The sequence below is a fragment of the Hevea brasiliensis genome, chromosome 11, assembly GCF_030052815.1.
Source record: "Hevea brasiliensis isolate MT/VB/25A 57/8 chromosome 11, ASM3005281v1, whole genome shotgun sequence".
Lineage (NCBI taxonomy): Eukaryota > Viridiplantae > Streptophyta > Magnoliopsida > Malpighiales > Euphorbiaceae > Hevea > Hevea brasiliensis.
The window spans coordinates 6,975,014-6,997,543 of NC_079503.1; the positions used below are offsets into that span (position 1 = coordinate 6,975,014).

Sequence of the window (22,530 nt, forward strand, 5' to 3'; positions counted from 1 at the left end):
TCAGCAACATCCAATCATTGCTTTTAGGTATCAGAAGACATTATAATTTAAGAGTAACACACCTTTAATTTCAATTCACCACCACCCCAGCAAGATCCAGGTTGCTTAATGAAGGTTTACGAATCCTATTCAGCATTAAGAAAAATACTTTTTTTAAACTTATTAATTAGAAAAATATTAAAAAATAATTTAAAATTAAAATTAATAAATTTTAATAATAAGAATACTAAAATAATAAAATAATTTTTTTTTAAATTATTTATTTTATTGATTTTTAATCTCCAATCTCAAAATCAAACAAACACAAAGCCTTTATCTAAAAATTGCTCTTTTTTTTCTCTCTTTTTTTCTCTCTTTTTTTCTACACACGACTTATTCCCTTCCATCATTTTCCTTAGTTTGAGGGACAATTTTTGGCTATCAACAACCTCCTCTCCTTCCTTTTCTTTTAAAAATCTTAATATATATAAGTGCTTTTACACAAATTTAGATCTATGACAGCTTTTTTCTCTCCTCTTTTATGAGACTTTTGGTGAATTTCTTATCTACTCTACGGGTTTCCCTTCAAAGAGTAGATATGGAGTTTACTAGACAAGAGAAAGCCTTTCTAACAGAAAATCCAAGTCACCTAATCGAGATCTAGCTGTACTCATCCTCCTCTGTGTATTTAGGAGTAGAACCATGTGTTTCCGTTGAGTATTGAAATGTTACTATTCATAGAGTGTATCCACTTCCTAGCTTTGATTAAGTTGTTGCAATTCTGCAATTTTTTTTTTATGCTATTTTAGTTTCAGATTGCGCTTAATATTTATCTATCAAAATCACCCATTATTTAAACGAGTTTCATATTTTTGAAATATATATTTGAATTTTAATCATCATGTGTTCATATATATAATTGGTCTGTGGTTGAGATGAAAACAGAAAACTGAAAAAGCATGTTCTACAATAGACCACACCTCCACATATGTACCAACATCTGCAGGCCATTGCACCAACTTTTGGACCACAGATTTGGAGTTCTTCTTAGATTCTGGTTCCTAGAAAAGCAGAACCATGAGAACTGATTTTAGGCATCCTGAGGACACAGTTTCTCTCTTTCTGTTCTGTCTCCATCCAAAGATATTATCTCCCATTCTCACTACTAATTGGACACCCTTTGCTCACAAGTCATTATTAAATATTCAATTTTTTTTTCTTTAAATTTTCCCTACTCATATTAATTATATCTTTGTCATGGTAATTAATTATAGGTAAGGATATTGATGGTTTACATATTCTTATATTGTAAATGAGAGAGATTAGGGAAAATTATCATGTTTAAACATAAAATTAAAAGGATAATTGATAAGATATGATATCTAGCCCTGCGTAGCTTGGTGACATAAGGCACTTATCGAAATCTGGCCAGGCTAGATTCGAGACTCCCCTCTCCTTTACCCTTGTGCCTTGATGACAAAAAGGAAAAAAAAAAAATTGACAAGATATGATGATAATAACTGAATGGCGTGGAAGTTGGTATCATAATAGGAATCACAAAGTCAAGAAGAATTGTGAACAATTGCTGCATTAATTATAATAGGGCACAATCAAACGTGCGTGAAGGTCCATTTCAATTTTCAGGAATTTGAGAAAAATGTCCACAAGTTCTTGTGTTTGTTAAAAAAAAAAAATTAATTTGTCAATCAAGTAATTTATTTTTTGGTATTTTAATAATTATATAAATTAATCACTGTTATTAAAATCTCAATTCGTTAATTTTAATAAAAATAATTAAAATATACTTAATTCTATTTTATATTTGAAAACAATTTAATCACTTATGTTTAATTAAACCTACAATCTTAAAATATCAGAAATGAAATTATTTTCAACTTAGAAAATAAAATTAAGGATAATTTAAATAATTTTATTAGATTTGATAGAAAATTAATGATAATTCTAATGTAGAAATTAAATTATTTGATTTTTAAACTACATGCCCTTTAATTATAAGTTTATCAAACTTTAAAAATTAAATTATAATATACCATTGTTTTAGAATACAATCTTAATTAAACCTAATTGACATATATTAATATATTTTTAAATTAATAAAATATTATTATTTAAAATCAAATAAAATATTATTTCAATTAATGTCTCTCCTTTATATTTATATATATATATAAAATGATGACAAAGATATAAATTAAAAAATATAAACATAAAGGAAAAAAATTAAAAATAATGATATTAGATATTTTATTTAATTATTATATATATTTTTTCAATATAAAGTTTTCTAAAATTAATGAAAATATTAAAATTATTGAATAAATTAATAAAATTAAAAGGGTTAGTTGAAATTAATAATAAATGAAAAGATTTAAATTGTTTTTATTAATTAATGAACTTAATTATTTTTAATTAAATTTATTATTAAAATTGAAAATCATATAAAAAATTTAAGATTAAAAGTTTTGACTGATGCAGAATTTTTTTTATTTAGCCCAAAAATAAAAAGAAATAGTGATTATATCTTATCTAAATTCATATCATGACTTTTATTTTATAGTTAATTATATTATATATTTTTATCTTCTAGAAAATTATTAAATCACATAAAATGGAATATTTAAAAAAAAAAATCTCTCATTTTATAATTTAAAATCAATAAATCTGTTGTCACAAAAATGACTGATATTGATATTTTTCTCTTTCACATCAATATCCAAAATCATAATCTCTATAAATGATTTAATTTAAATTATTACATATTATTATATAAATATGAAAATTTAGTAATTCAATTTAAATTAAAACTCCATTTACTTCATAAAAAATATTTTTCAAAGAAATATATTCCATGAAAATTATTTATTTTTTATTGATTGGTTTCAACATTATCAAATAAAGTGCAATGTTGTCTACTATTTATATATATGCTAAAATATTAATTTTCTTTTCGTTTATAATAATATAAAAGCATTTAGATTATCAAAATTTTTATTTTTATCATTTTATTTTTAAATATAAATATACAATTTCATTTATAATAATATGAGTTTTATTTTTTATAATTTAAAAAAGATTTTTTAATATACGATATATTATCTCCAGTTTTCTTAATATATGATATATTAATACATTGGATGTATATATGACACGTGGTAGCAGTGTTGATATTGTAATTAAGTGGAAGAAGAAGGGCGTTCGCCGAGAAGTGCCCATAGTACGAATACCCAAACCCGCACGCAAATCACGTGGTGGATTGGGAAGATGCTCCGCCGAAAGATTAAAATAATTTAGAATTAAATTTAGTAGAATTTAGCGGTATTGACATTAAAATAATAAAATATTTTTTTTAAATTATATTTTTAGTAATATTTAAAATTTTTTTCTCTAAATTTAATATCAAACAGTAGTTTAGTATCTTTGCTTTTTTTTTTCATTTACTTTATTTAAATTTTATTAATTTTTAAATAATAATTCATCGAATATTCATAAAAATTTATTTTTTCTATAAATTACAAAAAATTGAATTCATACTAATATAAGTAATGGCGTACATAGAATTATTACCCAAGCTTATTCTATTTCTAGTCTTCAAACTCAACAAATTGATCACTGCCACATGCGGGTCCACCTTTTTTTTTTTTTTTTTTTGGTTAATTCTCCTTTACTTTTTGAAGGATTGTCCAAGACATTCACATTCTCACGGCACCTTCAAGGGGAAAATGTTTCCTCTAGCTACCCTTTTATTTTTCGCCACGTGTATGCATGTTTGTGACAAATTTACAATTTGATCCCTGATTTCAACTCTTATTATACTTTAATCCCTAACATTTCAAAATTTAATTATTTTATTCTTAATTTTTATATTATATTATACTTTAATCATTAAATTTTTAAAAATTAAATATTTGATTTAATCTTATTAATTTTAATATATAAAATAATTTAATACTTATATCAATTAATAAAATTATTATAAATATTAAAATTATTAGAAATAAATTATTTTATATATTAAAAATAAATAAAATAAATAATTTATTTTTTAAATTTAAAAATTAAAGTGTAATATATTTTAAATTTTAGAGATTAAATAATTAATTTTTTAAAATTTAAAAATTAAAGTGTAATATTAAACAAAATTTAAGGGCTAAATTGTAAATTTTAGTTTTTAGGCGTTTTGCATGTGCACCGCTTTCACGTCTCACCCACCTTTGCTCCTCCAATCCCTCCGCGTTTCCCACACGGTTTCCACTCGCCGTCTCCTTTCACACCCTTCTCTTTATTTTACTTTTTTTTTTTTTTTAACTATAACAAAATAATTAAGCCTTTAGATTTTATTTCATAAGATAATATGAGAATTTTGATGTAATTAGTGAGAAAAGTAATTTAATTAATTTTTCTCTATTTTTACAGATAAAGGATTAGAATGTTTTAAGTTTAATTCTCTTTAATTATCATTATGACAATATTATTATTTACAATTAGGAATTGGAAAGGTCAATGCTAAATTTTAAAAATCTCATTTTTATTGATAAAATTACCAAACATGTGAAAATTGAAAACTTAAATAATCACTAATTAAATTCCTTTTGCTAATTCAAACAATTTTAAAATATAAATATACAATATAAAATGATTTAAAATTGACAAATTAAATTCAATTTATTACAATTAATAGCGTATTTGAGATCACGTGACTCTATTCACAAGAATATTTTATAATTTTTGTTATATAAAATACGTAAATATTATAATATTGGAGATAATAAAATAAAAATAGATAATTCAAGCATTTAAAAAAAAAAAAAAAAAAAAAAAAAGAGGGGAAGCACGAGAATCTCCTGAAAGAGTAACATACTATTTTATAGTCATGTGTCCAATGGGAAAGCTTAGAATTTCCCACTCGCAATTGCCGATCAACCACCAATCTCCACGTTCCTATTAACCATTTGTTCATGGAACGCGCACATGCCGCCTGTTTTTATAGAAGACATTGGCGGAGTCACGAGTGAGAGTGGGTGGTCCCCACATCGGTCTTGTTGTTTAAAGATGAATTAACAGGGGCCAAAAATAAAATAAAATAAAATAAAATAAATCAAATCGTCTCTCTCTCTCCACTTGTTTTACTTGTTAGAGAGAGAAAGTTTTTTCAATCAATTATTGAATTTAACTTATAAGTTTAATTTAACTTACAAATCAAATTTAATATGTTAAATTTTTTATTTTTTTATTTAAATAAAAAAATTAATATTTTAATTTTAAAATTAACTTTTTTAATTTTTTAAATTTAAATATAAAAAATTAAATTTTTTACTATTTAAACACTGGATTAATCAGTATAATAGTTTATATCTAAATCATTTATTTAAATATCTGCTGTTAACCTAAATAAACAATCTAAAAATAATTGAATTAATTTTACCTGATAAAAATTTATTGATAGGATTTGATTTTTATCAATAAATTTAATGTTTTTAAATTCTTTCTATCCACTTGAAATAATCAATTTACTGTACAATTACTCTTTCTTAGACGAGCCATGAAAAGTAAAAAAACTAATATACGAATGTGAAAGCAGAAGTCAAGTTGGGTCATATTTTTAGTGAAGTGAATTATTGCGCAGATTGATTAGCCAAATTTGCTCCATCCCTTTCTATATCATATCCTAAGCTGTTTTCCTCGTGATCTTCTTCCTTTATTTTCTAATGATATAATTGGGATCTCATACTCCTCATTTTTAGTGTTTTTATCTTTCAGCTTGTTCATCCTTCTTAATAAAATAATAATAATAATAATAATAAAATAATTACGTATTATTAACGTTAATTTATTCTAAAAAAAAGTAAATTATATTACCATTGATGGCTATGAAAAATTATATTTCCATTGATGGTTATGCACTTTCTTTAATTAGTAATCTAATTATTACTTGCATATATATGTAGAGTTTGAATTTTTAATTTTATTTTTTAAAAAAAATCTTAATTTCGATTACTTCATATGTTTAAAATATTGTAAATTTGAGTGTATATATATATATATATATATTAGAAGCTTTTAAAGAGACGATCGATTGTCATAATTTAAATTCTGACTTAATACGTGTAGTATAATCTTTAATAAATTTTAAATTTATAATTTATGTAATTTAATTGTAAATATATTTAAATTTTTGTTAATTATATATTATATTAATTAAATTTCTAACTTTTCTTTATTTCTAAATAATTATATCTTTATGAAAATAATTTAAAAAGTAGACTCTGTTTATTTTGTAAAAAAATATTTTCTAAAAAATATATATATATATTTTTAAATTTTAAGACATTTGAGAAATGAGTAAATAAAAAATACTTTGGAAAAATTAAATTATTTAAAAAAAATGACTTTATCTTTAAAAAAATTCATGAAAATGTTATTTGAATGTGAAAAATGTTTTTCATGTATTTTTTTAAAAAAAATATTTTTCATAAAAATATTTTTTAAAATAAATTTCATGACAAAGCTTTTCATAAGTAAAGTATTTTTTTTCAATAAATTTAAGTTTTTATTTTGTATGTGCGAAAAATATTTTTGGAGTTTAAATAATCTAAATTCACATATTATATTGAAAATAAATAAATAAATATATAAATAAATAAATAAATATATGTATATTCTCTCATAGTTGTTAAAAGGAAATGTATCATGTGTGTAATTTAGAAATTGATGTACATATGTACATGGTCGAAAACACATTTATAAATTGATATTAATTGGCGTAATTTTATATGCTTAGATTTTAATAATTAAATCTAAATAAAATTAAATAATATTAATAATGATTATAAATTCAAACAATATAATTTTATAATATTATATTATAAATTTTCTTTTAGTTAAATTCATTGATGGAGTAATTTTCTTTTTATGGTAAAAAAAAATTACAAATAACCTATCGAAATGATATGACATTGAAAATGAAATTTTATCTGAAACAAATAATAAGGGGAAAAAAGTTGAGACTTACTTTATCGGGAGAGAAAAAGCAGAAAATAAAAGGCAAAAAAAATAAATAAATAAGAGATAATTACTTTATTATTTTATTAAATAAGTGGGAAAGCAAGAGAACCCATCTTAAGCTAATTCCAGTCCTGGTTTGGGATAATTATATAACCGTATACAAACACCAGTTATCCGAACCACTAGGCAATTCCGTAAATCAAACGCACAAGTTGCGCGAGTGGTTAATATAATCAAATCAAAATATTGCCGTTTACAAAAAGCAAAGAACACGTGCTTCAAATATCATTAAAAAAAATAAAAATAAACACAACGAGTCAAATATGATAATAATATTCGAAAAAAAAAAATAAAAATAAAATAAAATAGAACTATTCAACCAGCAAGTTGCAACCCCTGCGAAGCTGCTGGCAACAAGCTTAAAAGCCCATATATTCCTCGTGCTTCTTTAACTCAATTATTCAGCTTCAAACAAAGAGATAATAAGCCTCAGCCTCTCTTCTTCTCTTTCCTTCGTATAACACGCCTGCATATTCAACTTGTCGCTAAATGCAGAGGTAGAGAGAACCAACGTCGACGCGATTGGGTTTCGATAAGTTAACTAGCTTTTTCCGATCTGTTTGTTTGAGATTTCTTTTTTTGAAGGAGAATTATGGCTGGCTCGCCGGAATTTGTTGAGTTTGGTGGCCGGAAGGCAGCGAAGTCGGCGGAGAAATCGAGTTTCTCGCAGACGTGTAGTCTGTTGAGTCAATACATCAAGGAGAAAGGTAGTTTTGGAGATCTCAGTCTTGGGATGACATGCAGTGCTGAAGGAAATGGAAATGGTGCGTGTTTATTTATTTGAATTCTGATTTTGTTTTAGGGAGAATATCGTATGTTTCGGATGAGAATTTCGGTTTAGTTTACGGAAAACAAAAGAAAAAAATATATAGAGAAGAAAATTTTTGGAGGAAAGAAAACTGCTAATGATTTCAGTTATTCTTCTAATTCAAAAAGCTTACATCATTAGATTAAGCTTTTTTTTTTTTTTTTTTTCCTTTTCAAAGGGAAAATAAAATGCTGATTCTGCTGTACAGACTTGACAGAGATTATCTGTAGAGAACTTTAATTTAGATCTTCAAATTTTCATGTCAGTTATTGTTTTTCTTCATTTTTGTGCCTTATTGTTTAGATCCAAAATACTCTCAATTGTAATTGACTAATTCCTGCCTAATGGTTCAATTCAGTATTCTAAGATTGCCCTTTCTCTCTCAAAAACTCGCCATAAATAACTACTACAGTGTTTCCTGTTTGGGGACAATAATCTCCCCCATTTGGAGAATACTGCTAAAAGCTTCAAACCCAGAAACTTATTAGATCTGATGCTTAGTTGGTGATTGTATCCATATTTCAGGTACAACAGAGTTGCGTCAGGCAGCAACAACAATGAATTTGTTTCCAATGAGTGAGAAACAAGTTGATGTTTCCAGCAGAAACATGGCTACTCCTCCTCGGACTAATTTTAGATCCATGGATTTGTTCCCTCAACAAGCTGGCTTTTCTCCTTCTGCTCCCAAGGAAGATGTGCAAAAGAGTCTTGACCCAAGGTGCGCTGATTTACCCTTCTTTCATCCATGAATGGATTTCAATGACCCGTGTTTAATTCCCTTTTGGCTGATTACCATTTTTGTTTATCTTTTGCTAGTGTTAACAAGGCTGCAACCCCAGAGCCTCAAACTGCACCAATGACTATTTTCTATGCTGGACAAGTAATCGTGTTCAATGATTTTCCAGCTGATAAGGTTAAGGAGGTCATGCTCTTAGCTAGCAAGGGAAGCTCCCAGAGCCTGACGGGGTTCCCTTCTGTTCCTGTCAAGAGTCACCCTGTCTTTGACCCTAATGTTGCTAAAGCCCCTGTTGAATCCACCAGTTCAATTCCTCCCAACTCGAATCCTGTTCCTAGTTTTGGCAATAATTTGAATCAGGAGCGCGTGCAATCTCCCTCTCAAACCATTGCTAGTGGTAATTCCTTCTGTCCTCTGTTTTCTATGCATTGATCGAAGAAAATGATGGAACTATTTATCGGCTTCACTTTGCCAAGTTTCTAACCAAAGGCTTTTTTCAACACCAGATCTACCAATTGCAAGGAGAGCTTCCCTTCACCGGTTCTTGGAGAAGAGGAAAGATAGGTAGGTTTTCATCAACTAATAACAAATATCATGTAAAGGGAAAAAAAATAATTCTGCCATTGAAGTTTTGCTGTGGGTATGCTGAACTAATTAGGTTATAAATCACCTAGGATATGATTGAAATTGAAATTGAACTATTTGTTATTTTCAGAATCAACAAGGCGTTCTTTCTTTTGTATTGATTCATTGAATTTGTTATTTATTTTGTAACTTGGCATTTTACAGGATCACTGCAAGTGCAAGAGCTCCATACCAAACAAGTCGTGGCTTGTCGGCCTCTCCATCGAAGCCAGCTGAAGGCAAGCCGTGGCTCGGCCTGGCTGGTCAATCTTTGCAGTAGCACCGATTGCTGATTATGTAGATTTTTAGATTTTGCAATTTAGGCCTCCTTCTATCTGGTATTTTTGTAGCAGGTTGAATCCTGCTGTTTCCTTATGGTTGTTTTAAGCCAAGGCTTTTCTCAGGCCACCGTAGACCTAACCTTTTTATCAATCTTACTATTTCATTCATGTAATTATTTTTATTGAAGAAGAAAAAGGGTTCAACAGCTAGAAGATGATTTGACTGTACTAATCATCTCTGTTTTGGGTACATGAACTTGAACCGGTCATCTGTAATTGTTTTACAGGAATTTCGCATGAAACACGAATTCACTTCCACTTTTTAATGTGGCTTTTTAATGATAAAAATGATATTAGTCTGATCCGAAAATGGGATTATCTTAAATGGACTCGATAAAGTTGGTATCATATTTAATACATTTTTCTAAATAAACATCATTTTTTTCCAAAGGCAGATGACACACACGAATCAGAAACAGATTAAACAAACATCATTTGGTTCATAATTAATATCAAGTGATAATTTCATAATTGTAATTATTCCCATGCGGCTCTATTGGTCTACAATACATGATTACCAAATTTGGCCCAACTATTTCACAAGCAAATTTTGAAAAAAAAATAAAGCTAGGGACCATTGCCGTTCACAAGATGACTACTTAATTCAATTACCAAATTTAATAACTTACCAAATTTCCAATGTAATTGATAATGACACAGAAATACCTTGTCCAATTAAAAGGAAAAAGAACAATTAAAAGAAAAAGGATAAATAAAGCACGCGTATTTGACACATGAAGAACGCGGAAATAGCCTTTTGATTTGATTTAATTAAACAAGAAAAAGACAATGACAGGTAAGGTATCCATATTTATCCACAATAATGAAGATCAAAACCCTACCTACTGTATTGTCTCGTTGTTCTTGTTATGCATATTTTATTTTTATGTATTATAAAATTAAAAAGAAAAAAAAAATCACCCGTGAATAATGGTATTTTCTTTTTCTTAATTGTCTTTGTTTGAAAATTGATGGGGGGGAATGTCGACTTTGTTTGACCATTTCTATTTCTATATTCTTAAATTTCCACCCATGAGTTAGGTGAATTATTAGATTATTAATTCATGTCCTTATCGTAGTATGATAGGTAGCGATATCATTCCTTGTGGTTTAAGTTTATTGTGAGCTGAGCTCACTTTCTTTCTATTTTCAATTTTGTACCACTAAGAGTTGGTTGGCTTTTGGTCAATTTTCTCATTATAATTTAAATCATATTTAGCCATCTTGGTACAATAGCATGTGAACTCTACTTTTTTATCTTTTTTTTTAATCAAAGATTTGATCTAAAAGGATTATAAATGAAGGATCATGAAGGATTAATTATAAACAAGTATTCTATAATTAAATTGTCCCAAATTGAATTATTGTTGTTGAAATTATAATTAAATTTCTTAATTTGTATGTTATAAAATAGGGAAATAATATAACACTAAGGAAATATTAAAAATTAATACTCTTTATATACATAGAAATTTAATTTTATTTAAACATAAAATATATATTTTATATAATTACGAATGAAAATGTTTCTACATTCCAATAATTTCTTCTTAACATAATCAGCTAACTAATAACACAATAGGATTAAGTGGTGTTGGAGAAATTATAAAGTAAAATGGTAATATCGTGATAACATATTATATGGAATGATAAACCAGTAAAAGATGAATAAATATATAAATATAACTACTGGAATTAAAAAAAAAATTATTCAGTAGTTACAATTTTTTGAAATCTAATATGTATATATATTTATTTATCATTGATTTATTATTTCATGTAAATTATTCTCTATGAAATAACGAATGTAGTGTATAATTTATGATAAAAAAGGGTTAATTACTAAAAAAATTTTAAAAATTATCAATTTTTGTAATTAAACTCTGAAATTTGCATAATTATGAATTAAATCCTCACGTTTGATTGATGTCTCAAATTGACTCTACCGTCAATAAACCGTTAGTATACTTAAAATGAATTTCACTTTAACTATCATATCATCATTGAAAAAGCCACATCATAAACCCCCAACTCATATTTAATTGCCAAAAAATTTATGAAGTTTGCAAATTTGTGCAATTAAACTTTTTGTAATTAAACTATAAAATTTACATAATTGTCAGTTAAATCCTACGTTTGATTTATGTCATAAATAGACCCGACTGTCGATAAACTATTAGTATATGATACTTAACAAGTAATTGTAATAGCTCTTATTTTCTCTGTTTTGGTTGGGAGCTGTATTTTATAGGTTCGTTATTAGTTGATATTAATGAGTAATTAATTTAGGGGAATGACTATTTTTTCATTCAATTGTTTGATACACTTTATCATGCTCAAGAGAAGGAACAACTTACACATTTACTTTGACAAATAAATGCTATTAAGGAGAAAGTTATAAAGTTGGATAAGATTTACAATAAAATTACTGAAAAATGGATGCAATTCAATGAAAAATATAATCAAAATTATGCAAAGTAGAGTAGATGTGTTGACAAAGAAAAAAAAAATTAAAGGATAAAATAGTTTATTTGAAAAAAGAGTTAACTGTGAAGAGGAGTAAAAAATTGATTTTATTTTATTTTGCTCTATTTCAAAGATTGTATTATGTTGTTATGCATATGTATAATAAAAGTGAATAAGTTTTATTAATGTTGGCTTGAATGTGTAGGTTAATTAGAATAGGATAGGATAATTGCATCTGTAGAATAGAATTTGACTTGTAATATTTAATTTGTTGAAGTATATTAATAATTTATTTATGACTGGCTCTATTTGAAACATCAATAAAATGTGAAGGTTTAATCGGTAATTATATAAATTTTTAGAATTTAATTATAAAAATTAATAAATTTTATATTTTTTTTAATAATCAATTCAAACTTAGATTTTCTTATGTGGATTTTTCAATGATGACATGATACTTGACGTGAAACTCCGTTAAGTATATTAACGATTTTTTGATGGTTGGGGTTAATTTAAGACATTAATTAAATATGAGAGTTTAATTAGTAATTATATAAATTTTAGGATTTAATTATAAAAATTAATAAATTTTAAAATTTTTTTTGATAATTAACAAAAAAAAATTGTAGTATATAATTTCTCTCGGTATTGTGACCCAAGAAATTGATATTGGGCTATTGTGAGGTTTTGCAGGCTTAATCGGCCCGTGGAATTCATATGTGAACGGAACACTGGGCCTCTGTTTAAGATTAGAGACCAATTAGGAGTAGTCGTCTTATCTCTGATTTCTTCCTATCTGGCCCAAATGGTAGCACCAGAATATCTATGTTCCGAGCCCATGTGGTGATGCACATTGCTTTTAATTTTGAGGACCATCTATAAAGATGGGGTAGGCGTAATCCCCGTCTCCTTGGGAGTCTCTTATCTTTTCCTGATCGTTTCTCAAGCTGTCCCTCCGCCTCGAGGGTTTTTCCTTTTTTTTTTTCTTTTTATTTTCTTTTATTTTCATTTTTTTTAATTTTTCTTTTCCTCTCATTTTTCTTTCTTTTTCAATTTCAATTTCTTCCTTTTTCCCTCCCTCTTCTTCAAACCCTAACCCTAAATTTTTTTTTTCCCAAATCATCACGACCAAAGCCACAACGGTTTTTGGTTTCTGTAATTTCATCTTTCAGTAGTAGATGATGCAGCATCAGAGGCTGAAGCAACAGACCATAATGCAGTACCCCCATCCTGCTCTTCTAGCTGCTCCCCAGGTTCGTTTTGTGCTTTGACTTTGGGATTTTTGTGGTACCGTTTAATTTTTAATTCTTACTTGGTGATCAGCTTTAGTTTTATATCTAAAATTAAGACTTTCTGAGTGTATTGCAAGCTTTAATTGAGGTATGTAAAGCTCAAAAGGAGTTTTTTTTTTTTTTTTTCCATTTAAGTAGATACTTTAATGGGTATACTTTTTTTTTTTGGCCATATCTTCATCCACGAGGCATACATATTGTATATCCTGAGTGCTTTTGTTAATTTCAAGGTACTTTATAATTATAAAGTATTGCTTTGATTGTGTCTTCTTTATGAAGTGGTTGAAGTGGTTTATCTAGTGATTTCTATGTGGTGCTAGATTGATAGCATGCTTAGACGGATGGATGTAAGGAGTGTGGCTGTGTACTTAGTTACCTTTTTTGAGGTCCTCTTGGACAATATTCTCTCATAACAAGTTTCTACCATATCTGTGGTCAATCACTCATGGGACACGCTCTAAAATACTGCCTTTTTCATGCTATTTGTGATTATACATATTCTTTTAGCATGATTAGAACTTACTATATGAGGACTTGTACTACGCTTTGCCTTTGAGGAATTTTTTCCTCTGATTTGTTGACCTTTCTTATAGAATTGTGAGTAGGATTTTCCACAACCAATACTATTTTTCTCAATCATTCATGGTGAGCGTAGGGTTTTAAGTTTTAGGGCTTTTATTTTTATTTTTTTTTTTATTTTTACATTTCTGTTTGCAGATAGAGCCTATCTTGAGTGGAAATCTGCCTCCTGGTTTTGATTCGAGTACATGCCGCAGTGTGTGAGTGTTGTAGCCTTTTTTCAGCCTTTGATTTATTTTAGTTGTTCTAGAGTTGATGCCTGAACTGGGAGAACTTGTATCTTTCCATGCTAATGCTCTGTTGTCTCATGGAAAATATTTTCGGCATGCTTAGAGCATTCAGAATTCCTACTAGAGGAAAAAGTAATCCATTTTTAAGAAAGAATGACTTCATCTTTTCAAAGAAGACTGTCATTTTTGAATTTTGATAAACTTATTAAAATGTGAAGAAATTTGTAATGCATGACACAAATACATACCCATTAGTTTATTGGCCACCACTAGTGCTCCCTGACTACCAGCAGCCATCATTGGTCACAGGCAACTAGTGGCAGCCACCTCACTTTAACGTTTTTATGCATTTTTTACTTATATTCAACAATAAAATAGTAACAAAAATGAATCTTTTATAGTCTAAACAGTAAAAAATAATTGCCCTTAATCTTTTAACATTGAAACTAAACAACAGAAAATAAATTATTTTCTCATTATATTTTCCTTGGAAAAGATTTTTCATAGATAAATTATTTCCCATGAAACCAATGGAGCTGAATTATGAAAAGTTTATTCTCTCTATATTTTATTACTATCTATCATTTTTAGGTTTGTATCAACATTACTTTGTGGTTTGCACACCATTGTTTGTTCCTAATAGTTCTATTTTATACCATATGACATTCGTTCTATATTCCCTTTTTCTGTGCAGGTAGATTATGTTTTTTTGACTGTGCTTTTGGTATTGATAGGATACTTTTTCTTTTTTTCTTTTTCCCCCCTTAACTGCAGGTATGTAGGTAACATCCACCCTCAGGTTACAGAACCCCTTCTTCAAGAAGTTTTCTCAAACACTGGACCCATTGAAGGATTTAAGCTGATTAGGAAAGAGAAGGTTATATTTTATTTCTGCAATCTTAGGCCTCTGTTGTTTACCTGAAAATACTCTTGTCTGTTAAAAATGTTTTATGAGGAATATATATATATATATATATATATATATATATATATATATATATATATATATATTATTTGGATTAAGCTGATTGATTTAAGCTGATTAGGAATTTTATTGCAACAATCTTAGTCTTCTGTTTTTTCTCTGAAAATAATTTGTCTGATTTTTGTTTTATGAGGAAATCTTTTTTTTTTTTTTTTGAGGAAACTGATTAGGAAAGAGAAGGTTAGTTTTTATGGCAATAATCTTAGGTTTCTGTTGTTTCCCAAAAAAAAAAACTAGTCTAATAAAAATGTTTTATGAGGAAAACATATTTTTGAGAAAATAACTCACTCTTTAATTTGGTATTATGCTGAAAATCAATTCCATTTTTTTTTGGGTGTTTGGACTTTGGACTGCATTGTAAATTATTATTTTTGTTTCAGTATGTGAAACTATAAAAATGTTTAGATCTTCAACATTTTTCAGTTTATGGTTGAATATGAGAAAAAAGGACAAAATGGTAAATTGTGGTTCTCTCTCACAATTGGTGACGGCTGCTGTCACTGGTGATGGGCAAGGATGACCACCGGCATTTGGTAAACCAATGGGCATGTGTTTATGTTGTTCCTTTCTAGGTCCTTTTTCTTTTAATGAGTTTGTCAATGCTTGGCAAATATTATTCTTTTGACAATATAAACCTGAAAAATATTATTTGTTGACTAATTTCTTAAGTGTCCCAAGCAGCAGAAACATTTTATGTGAAACAAATGGTGCCTTTAGTAATTTCTTTTTTAGGTCGGATGGTCAACAGTAATCCATATGTTTTCTCTCGAGAGCTATAATGAGTGCAAGAAGATTCTTATCTTGTCCTTGCAATAATTGCCCAGCATAAGTTATTTCACTATTATTTCGTCTAATCAACTTGCATTGATGGCTTTGTTACTGGATCTTGCTTCTGATATAGTTACTCTTTTTCCTTCTCTATGCAGTCATCCTATGGTTTTGTTGATTACTTTGATCGCAGATCAGCTGCTCTTGCCATTGTGACCCTTAATGGAAGGCATCTGTAAGTTAGAATTGTAGCTAAATTTCAGTTGAAGCTTGCCCTTCCTATTTTGTAATATGTTAATCTGTTTTATAGGTTTGGACAACCAATTAAAGTCAACTGGGCTTATGCTAGTAGTCAAAGAGAAGATACAACAGGTTTGTAAATGGATTGAGCAATATATTGTTTATTAGCATGTCGGAACTTGGAAGTGAACACAATTGGTGCTGTTTATTCTTTCTTATTGCTTATATTGTTATCTTGTTGACCTGTAGGTCATTTCAATGTTTTTGTTGGTGATCTAAGCCCTGAAGTTACAGATGCTACGTTGTATGCATGCTTCTCTGTGTATCGTAGTTGTTCGTAAGTTCACTTTCTCATTTTATGCTGATAGTCATCTTTTTCTATAAACAACTATTGGTATTTTGGCAATTCAAATGATTTGGAGGCTAGTTTCATCTGTATATTGGTTACAGAGATGCAAGAGTTATGTGGGACCAGAAGACTGGGCGCTCAAGGGGTTTTGGGTTTGTTTCTTTCAGGAGTCAGCAGGTACTTAATTGCTTTGATGAAATCTTATGGCTTATCCCTTCGTAATTTCTGTTCTCCATTTTCATATTATGATTCTAATTTTTGTTTTTAACATGGCCAGGATGCCCAAAGTGCAATAAATGATTTGAATGGTATGTTAAGTTTCATTGTTTTGATTCTGTTTACTTGCTGTTCTTGTTTTCTTGCAGTATGTATTTTCATTTGTCATAACCATGGTTTTAAATAGCGGTAGATTATTCTATCATACAGAATTTAGAAATTTATATATTTTATTATTATTATATATTGTTATAATATTTTAATTGTATTATTATAATATTTTATTATTATATATTTTATATTAATATTAATTATTATATTTTAATATTTATTATTATATATTTATATTTGGTTATTATTTTAATTTTGTTATTATTTTATTTTTTTTAATTTTTTGTGGGTAATGGAAATAGGCTTGAGACGCGCTGTAACACAACAGTATTGGTCTGGCGCTACGCAAATTTTTTTGAAAAATTTGTGAAGTTCATGAAATGAGTTGATACAATTATATGATAAGCATAGATACATCAAAGTAGATGCTATTTTAGTAAAATTAATTCTGAAAAATAGTTCAAATTAAAAAAAAAAACATAAACCTATAAATCAAGCAAACTAATGTTATGTACTATAAATTTAATAACAAATCTAACATCAATCCTAATTTTCTTCAACAAATATGGCAAAAAAAAAAAAGCAAAAACCAGCAAATAATCTAACCTTTTGCAAGTACTTCTGGAGAATAGAAGTATTTATGATAAGTTTATAACCTTAGCTTGAAAAGGAACAATGGATAGATTTGTTGTCAAAAGGAGAAATTTGGGTGAAATTTTGAGAGAAAAGGCGATAGGAACATTGGTTGGGAAGCTTGAATATGCAAAGAATGAAAACAAGTTAAGAAAGCTGCTTGCTGTCCTTTTTAAGCTGCTGCATTATTGGGAATAATGGCCGTTACCGTTAATTGTAAATAAGGGCCGCTACCGTTCTGTAACAGTGGCGTGGTAATAGCCATTTTCCATGCAAACCAGGATATGCTTTCAAAAAACGTCCTAACAGGTAATGGAGCCTCTAGAAACCTATAAATAGCGGCCATTATGTAAAACAATGGTCATAACAGCATTTTAGATTGTGCATTTTGTGGTGCTACAGTGGAAGTACATTGGAGTTAGGGGTGTGCAGTTTTCGGTTTTAACCGAAAAACCGAACCGAACCGATTAATTCGGTTCAATCGGTTCGGTTTTAAAATTTAATCGGTTCGGTTTTAAAATTTAATCGGTTCGGTTCGGTTTATAATTTTGATAATTTCGGTTTAATCGGTTCGGTTCGGTTATTTTCATAAAAAAATCAAAAAAACCGAACCGAACCGAAATTATTAATATATAGGAAATCAAAAAAAATCGAATCGAACCGAATCGAACCGAACCGAAATCAAAGAAAACCGAACCGAATCTAAAGATTTTTGAGTTTTGATTTCCAATTTTTTTTGTTTTTATGTTTTTATTATTTAGATTTAATGTTAAAAATATGAAATTTTATAAATTTCGGTTTGATCGGTTTAAAACCGAACCGAACCGAAATTTATCGGTTCGATTCGGTTCGGTTTTCTCTTATCAATCGGTTTGGTTCGGTTTTTAAAATTTTCGATTTTCGGTTTTTGGTTTTTTCGGTTCGGTTCGGTTCGGAACCGAACCGACCGTTTGCACACCCCTAATTGGAGTATCCTATTGCATGACTGTTTAGTCAAACCATAATTGGTTGAATTTAAGATGGAATGGAAATTGGTGTTAGTGTTTTCCTCAAAATTCTTTTGGAGTTTGTTTTGCATGTGTGGTCTTGCTATGAGCTGGAGAGTGGAGAGAGATTTATGTACATGGGGTTTTCACAGTCTTATCATGAACTATAATATCTACATATTAGCATTTTGATGCCATTTTGGTAGCGTGTATGTGACATTTCTTCATTTTGGTGTCTTATAATTGTGTTCTGATATTACAGGAAAATGGCTTGGAAGCAGACAAATTCGGTGTAACTGGGCGACAAAAGGTACTAGTTCTAATGATGACAAGCCGAGTTCTGATGTCAAGAGTGTTGTAGAGCTAACAAGTGGAACATCAGGTGAGCTTATTGATCATTGTGTCTTAATTTCTTGTGGTTGGAATTGGACATCAACTTGTGCACGCTGGTATCTAACGCTTCTCTCAAGTGGCATGTTTTATATTGTTATGCTTCTGGTACCAAATCTTTTGAAGACTCATCATGTGATGAAGCTTTCTCTTCAAGTTGAAGGATGAATTGTCGTCCAACTTGGCATATGTATAATTATGTTTTTCTTCCTAGTGTTGATATTAGTTTTAAGTAATTAGCTGTATTCTTTCTGCCTTATGGATAGCAAGTTTGCAACAAAATAGTTCTCTCTTGTAGTGTGCAACAAGCAACCTGTCTTGTAAATGACATAATGCAGATGCTTGTGTTTTGAGTTTTGGTTGTTTGTTCATACGTATTAAAATGTTTTTCCATTGGTCACAGTTTCTTGTCTGTCTTCATGCTTATTGGTATCACTTTGTTGTTACTGCATTGCTTGTGTATTTTATTGACATGCTAGAGCTTACTTAATACTCTTGCTCAATGCAGAAGAAAGTCAAGAAAAGAATGATGATGCGCCAGAGTACAATCTTCAGTACACCACCGTTTATGTTGGCAATCTTGCTTCTGAGGCAAGAAATTCTCTTAAACTTGCAATTAGTAGCCATGTGGCCCAGTAGTTGATGAAATATTATAATTCATATGATATACTCTTGCTATGGACCATCATGGACATACTTTTGCTATGGACCATTATGGACTTGCTGGGATGAAGGGGATGGTTAATTTGTAGTTAAATGCTGTTACCTTTTCATTAGTCAATTTGGGTTAATCCCATTGGGAAGTTGGGATATCACATTCACCCAACTGGGCATCAAGGTAGTTAAAAGCACAAGTGGCACTCAAAGCGATGCATCACCCCATCGCTTAAAGCACAAAAAAGTGCTTCCTTCATTGAAAGGAGCGCAAAATTATTAAAAAATTAACTGATAGTTTAATATGCAAAGAAAATACTATACTATATGAAATTTAAGCTCTTAAGAAATCATCAAACATCTTAAAGTTTTTGGCATTCAAAATCGTAGTAACTTATCTTCACTAGATTTGCCATCGAAGTTCTCAACAATCTCATCTTCATCTCCAAAATAAGATACATTTCCATCAAAATCTTCATTTAAATCAGTCTCAGCATCTTTCAATGTTAGCCTTGAAGTTGAGGCAAAAAGCCTCACTTCACTGAATGTGCTTTGCTTAGCATATGTAAAAGCGCTTTCCTATTTATTGCTGTGCTTTTAGGCTTTAGCAAGCGCTTTTTACACTTTTGACTACACTGCTGGGCATTAAGAAAGCCTGTTTGACAATTTTATCTTTGACGCAGCATGAAGCTCAAAGAAGAACACACACTGAAAATTGAGAGAAATTCTCTGCTGTAAATTTTATTAACAAAAATCTGCTCTGAAAATACCTAAAATCTGTGGTATTTATGGAGTTCTTGAACTCCTAAATACAATAGGAAAAGATCCCTACTAAATAGCAAGTTAAAACAAATCAAAGTCCTTTAGGAAACCTAGATAAAATAGGAGTAAAAGTAATCCTAGATAGAATAGGAAAACATAATTAAATCCTAAATAGAGTTGGAGAGTTCCTAAATTAATTCTAATCAATTTCCACAGCTGTAGATAGTCAAAACAGGAAGTCCGACTTTAGGACGTCTGGACTTCAAAATTAACCAAAAAAAGGCAGCTTTACACGGCTAGCAGAAGATCAGATGCCCAGGGCATGTGATTTGGCTCTGGTACATGCTCAGGGCATATAGTATTCTGTGTAAGTGCTGCCCCTGCTGGAACATCCTGTTTTGGCTCCTTTTGCTCAGCATCATCTCTGCTTCTATGTAAAAGGTCAATGTTTGCTTGGTTCGATGGATTTTGGTATGACAGCTGGATGGAGTTCTGTAAATTTAGGTGAAAATACTAAATCCTCCACCACATTATTCTGGGTGGTGAGATGAATTCCTCTTTATCTTTAGAAAATTTTGTCTAAATGGTCTACTTAATTCAAGTGTTTTCCCTTGTAATGGAAATGATATCAGGTCACAATGTTAGTAATTTTGATTCTTTTGTTGCCAAAAGTTTAGGAAAGTCTTATAGCTGGGTTTCTCACCAACAAATAAATTTGCAGGTTACTTCTGTGGATCTTCATAGGCAGTTCCATGCACTTGGTGCAGGAACTATTGAAGATGTGCGTGTGCAGCGGGATAAAGGTTTTGGTTTTGTGAGATACAGTACACATGCTGAAGCAGCTCTTGCTATTCAGATGGGAAATGCTCGTATTCTTTATGGCAAACCTATTAAGGTAATCGTTTTTTCTTAAGGTAGATATGGGTTTTTATTATTCATATAGGAAGTCTTTGTCTTTTTCTATGTTGTAGTCTTACTTGTTCATCATGTTAGTCTAAAAATAGTTTTAATAATTAAGCAGATATTGATTTAATAATTAAGAAGAAATTAAGTTAAATAGTGTTCTGTCTGATTACGTATGGTGCTCGAGTTGTGTATAATGGTGAGACTAGGTATTCGGTTTATTTGGATTTTTTTCTCTTTTTTTAGATAAAATAATAATTGATATATTTTGACGAAAGTATGGTTATGCGTTGATCGTATGGTGATGTAGCAATTTTTTATTTTACTTCGTATGGCAATGTTGATGCATGAAAGTTCACTCTTTTGCTTGAATTTAAATGTTTTGAGCGTGTTCTCTAAATAGACGGCACAATTGCTCAATTTTTTTTTATGTTGCAGTGCTCTTGGGGTAGCAAACCCACTCCACCAGGAACAAGCTCTACCCCTCTTCCCCCACCAGCTGTTGCACATATGCCAGGTCTTTCAGCTGCTGACCTTGCAGCTTATGAACGGCAGATGGCATTGAGCAAAATGGCTGGTGCACAAGCCCTTATGCATCCACAAGGTCAGCATGCCCTTAAGCAGGCAGTCATGGGAATGGGTGCTGTTGGAACTAGTCAGGCAATATATGATGGCGTGTTCCAAAATGTTGCGACAACCCAGCAGCTTATGTACTTCCACTAATACTGTGTTATGAAAATCTCCCTTGAACCATGATTGGGAGGAATTAGTATTCGAAAATTTGTAGGATGATGTTTTATGGTTGTAATCCTGTTAAAGTTTATGTCCTGTATTATGTTACATATGCGCCTGCGTGTATGCTGAATGTTTATTGTCTTAGAAAGATATGATTGTTCAAACATTAGCTTTTGTTTGGGAAGGGTTAAATATTTTATTTTATTTTTTGGTTTTGATGGTGAGCATTTCTGCTCTCTCGTTGTCAATAGAATGCATATCCTGCTCATCGCTGGTGGTTTTTAGGTGGTCCTTGGGCAGCTAGTTAATCTGCCACAAGCAAGAGAGGTTTTCAAGTGTTTATTGTGTTTTTGGTTGTCAAATTCTATCTACTGCCAACGAGAGTCTTTTGGGTTTGAACCAACTGCCTTGAGTTATAGGGTGCAAAACAGGAATGTGGTGTATGCAATAAACACTTCTGAAGTATTTTGGTTGGCAACTTGTGCGGAATTAATAAATGAATATCTCATATTAATGAAAGTTAGGGTTTACATAGAAATATAGAGATGGGAAGAAAGATCTACACATGGTTTTTATTGATTTGAAGAAGGCTTATGATAGTGTTCCAAGAGAGGTCTTATGGAATGCGTTAGAACAAAAGAGGGTATCTATTAGGTACAT

At 29.5% G+C, this 22,530-nt stretch overlaps 2 protein-coding genes across 2 annotated transcripts; both read left to right on the forward strand.

The window, feature by feature from the left end:
* Positions 1-7,374: 7,374 nt before the first annotated feature.
* On the forward strand, positions 7,375-9,837 carry LOC110632576 (protein TIFY 10A). Its single transcript, XM_021780844.2, has 5 exons — positions 7,375-7,826; positions 8,396-8,588; positions 8,687-9,003; positions 9,113-9,170; positions 9,396-9,837. Exons 1-5 carry the CDS (start codon positions 7,655-7,657, stop codon positions 9,508-9,510), a joined length of 855 nt encoding a protein of 284 aa, XP_021636536.2. The 5' UTR covers positions 7,375-7,654; the 3' UTR covers positions 9,511-9,837.
* A 3,094-nt stretch (positions 9,838-12,931) lies between these two features.
* On the forward strand, positions 12,932-22,078 carry LOC110632572 (oligouridylate-binding protein 1). The gene is made up of 12 exons (XM_021780839.2): positions 12,932-13,290; positions 14,047-14,108; positions 14,913-15,015; positions 16,050-16,126; positions 16,202-16,263; positions 16,381-16,468; positions 16,582-16,657; positions 16,758-16,788; positions 18,689-18,808; positions 19,325-19,407; positions 20,954-21,127; positions 21,574-22,078. Exons 1-12 carry the CDS (start codon positions 13,216-13,218, stop codon positions 21,856-21,858), a joined length of 1,236 nt encoding a protein of 411 aa, XP_021636531.2. The 5' UTR covers positions 12,932-13,215; the 3' UTR covers positions 21,859-22,078.
* Positions 22,079-22,530: the final 452 nt, after the last annotated feature.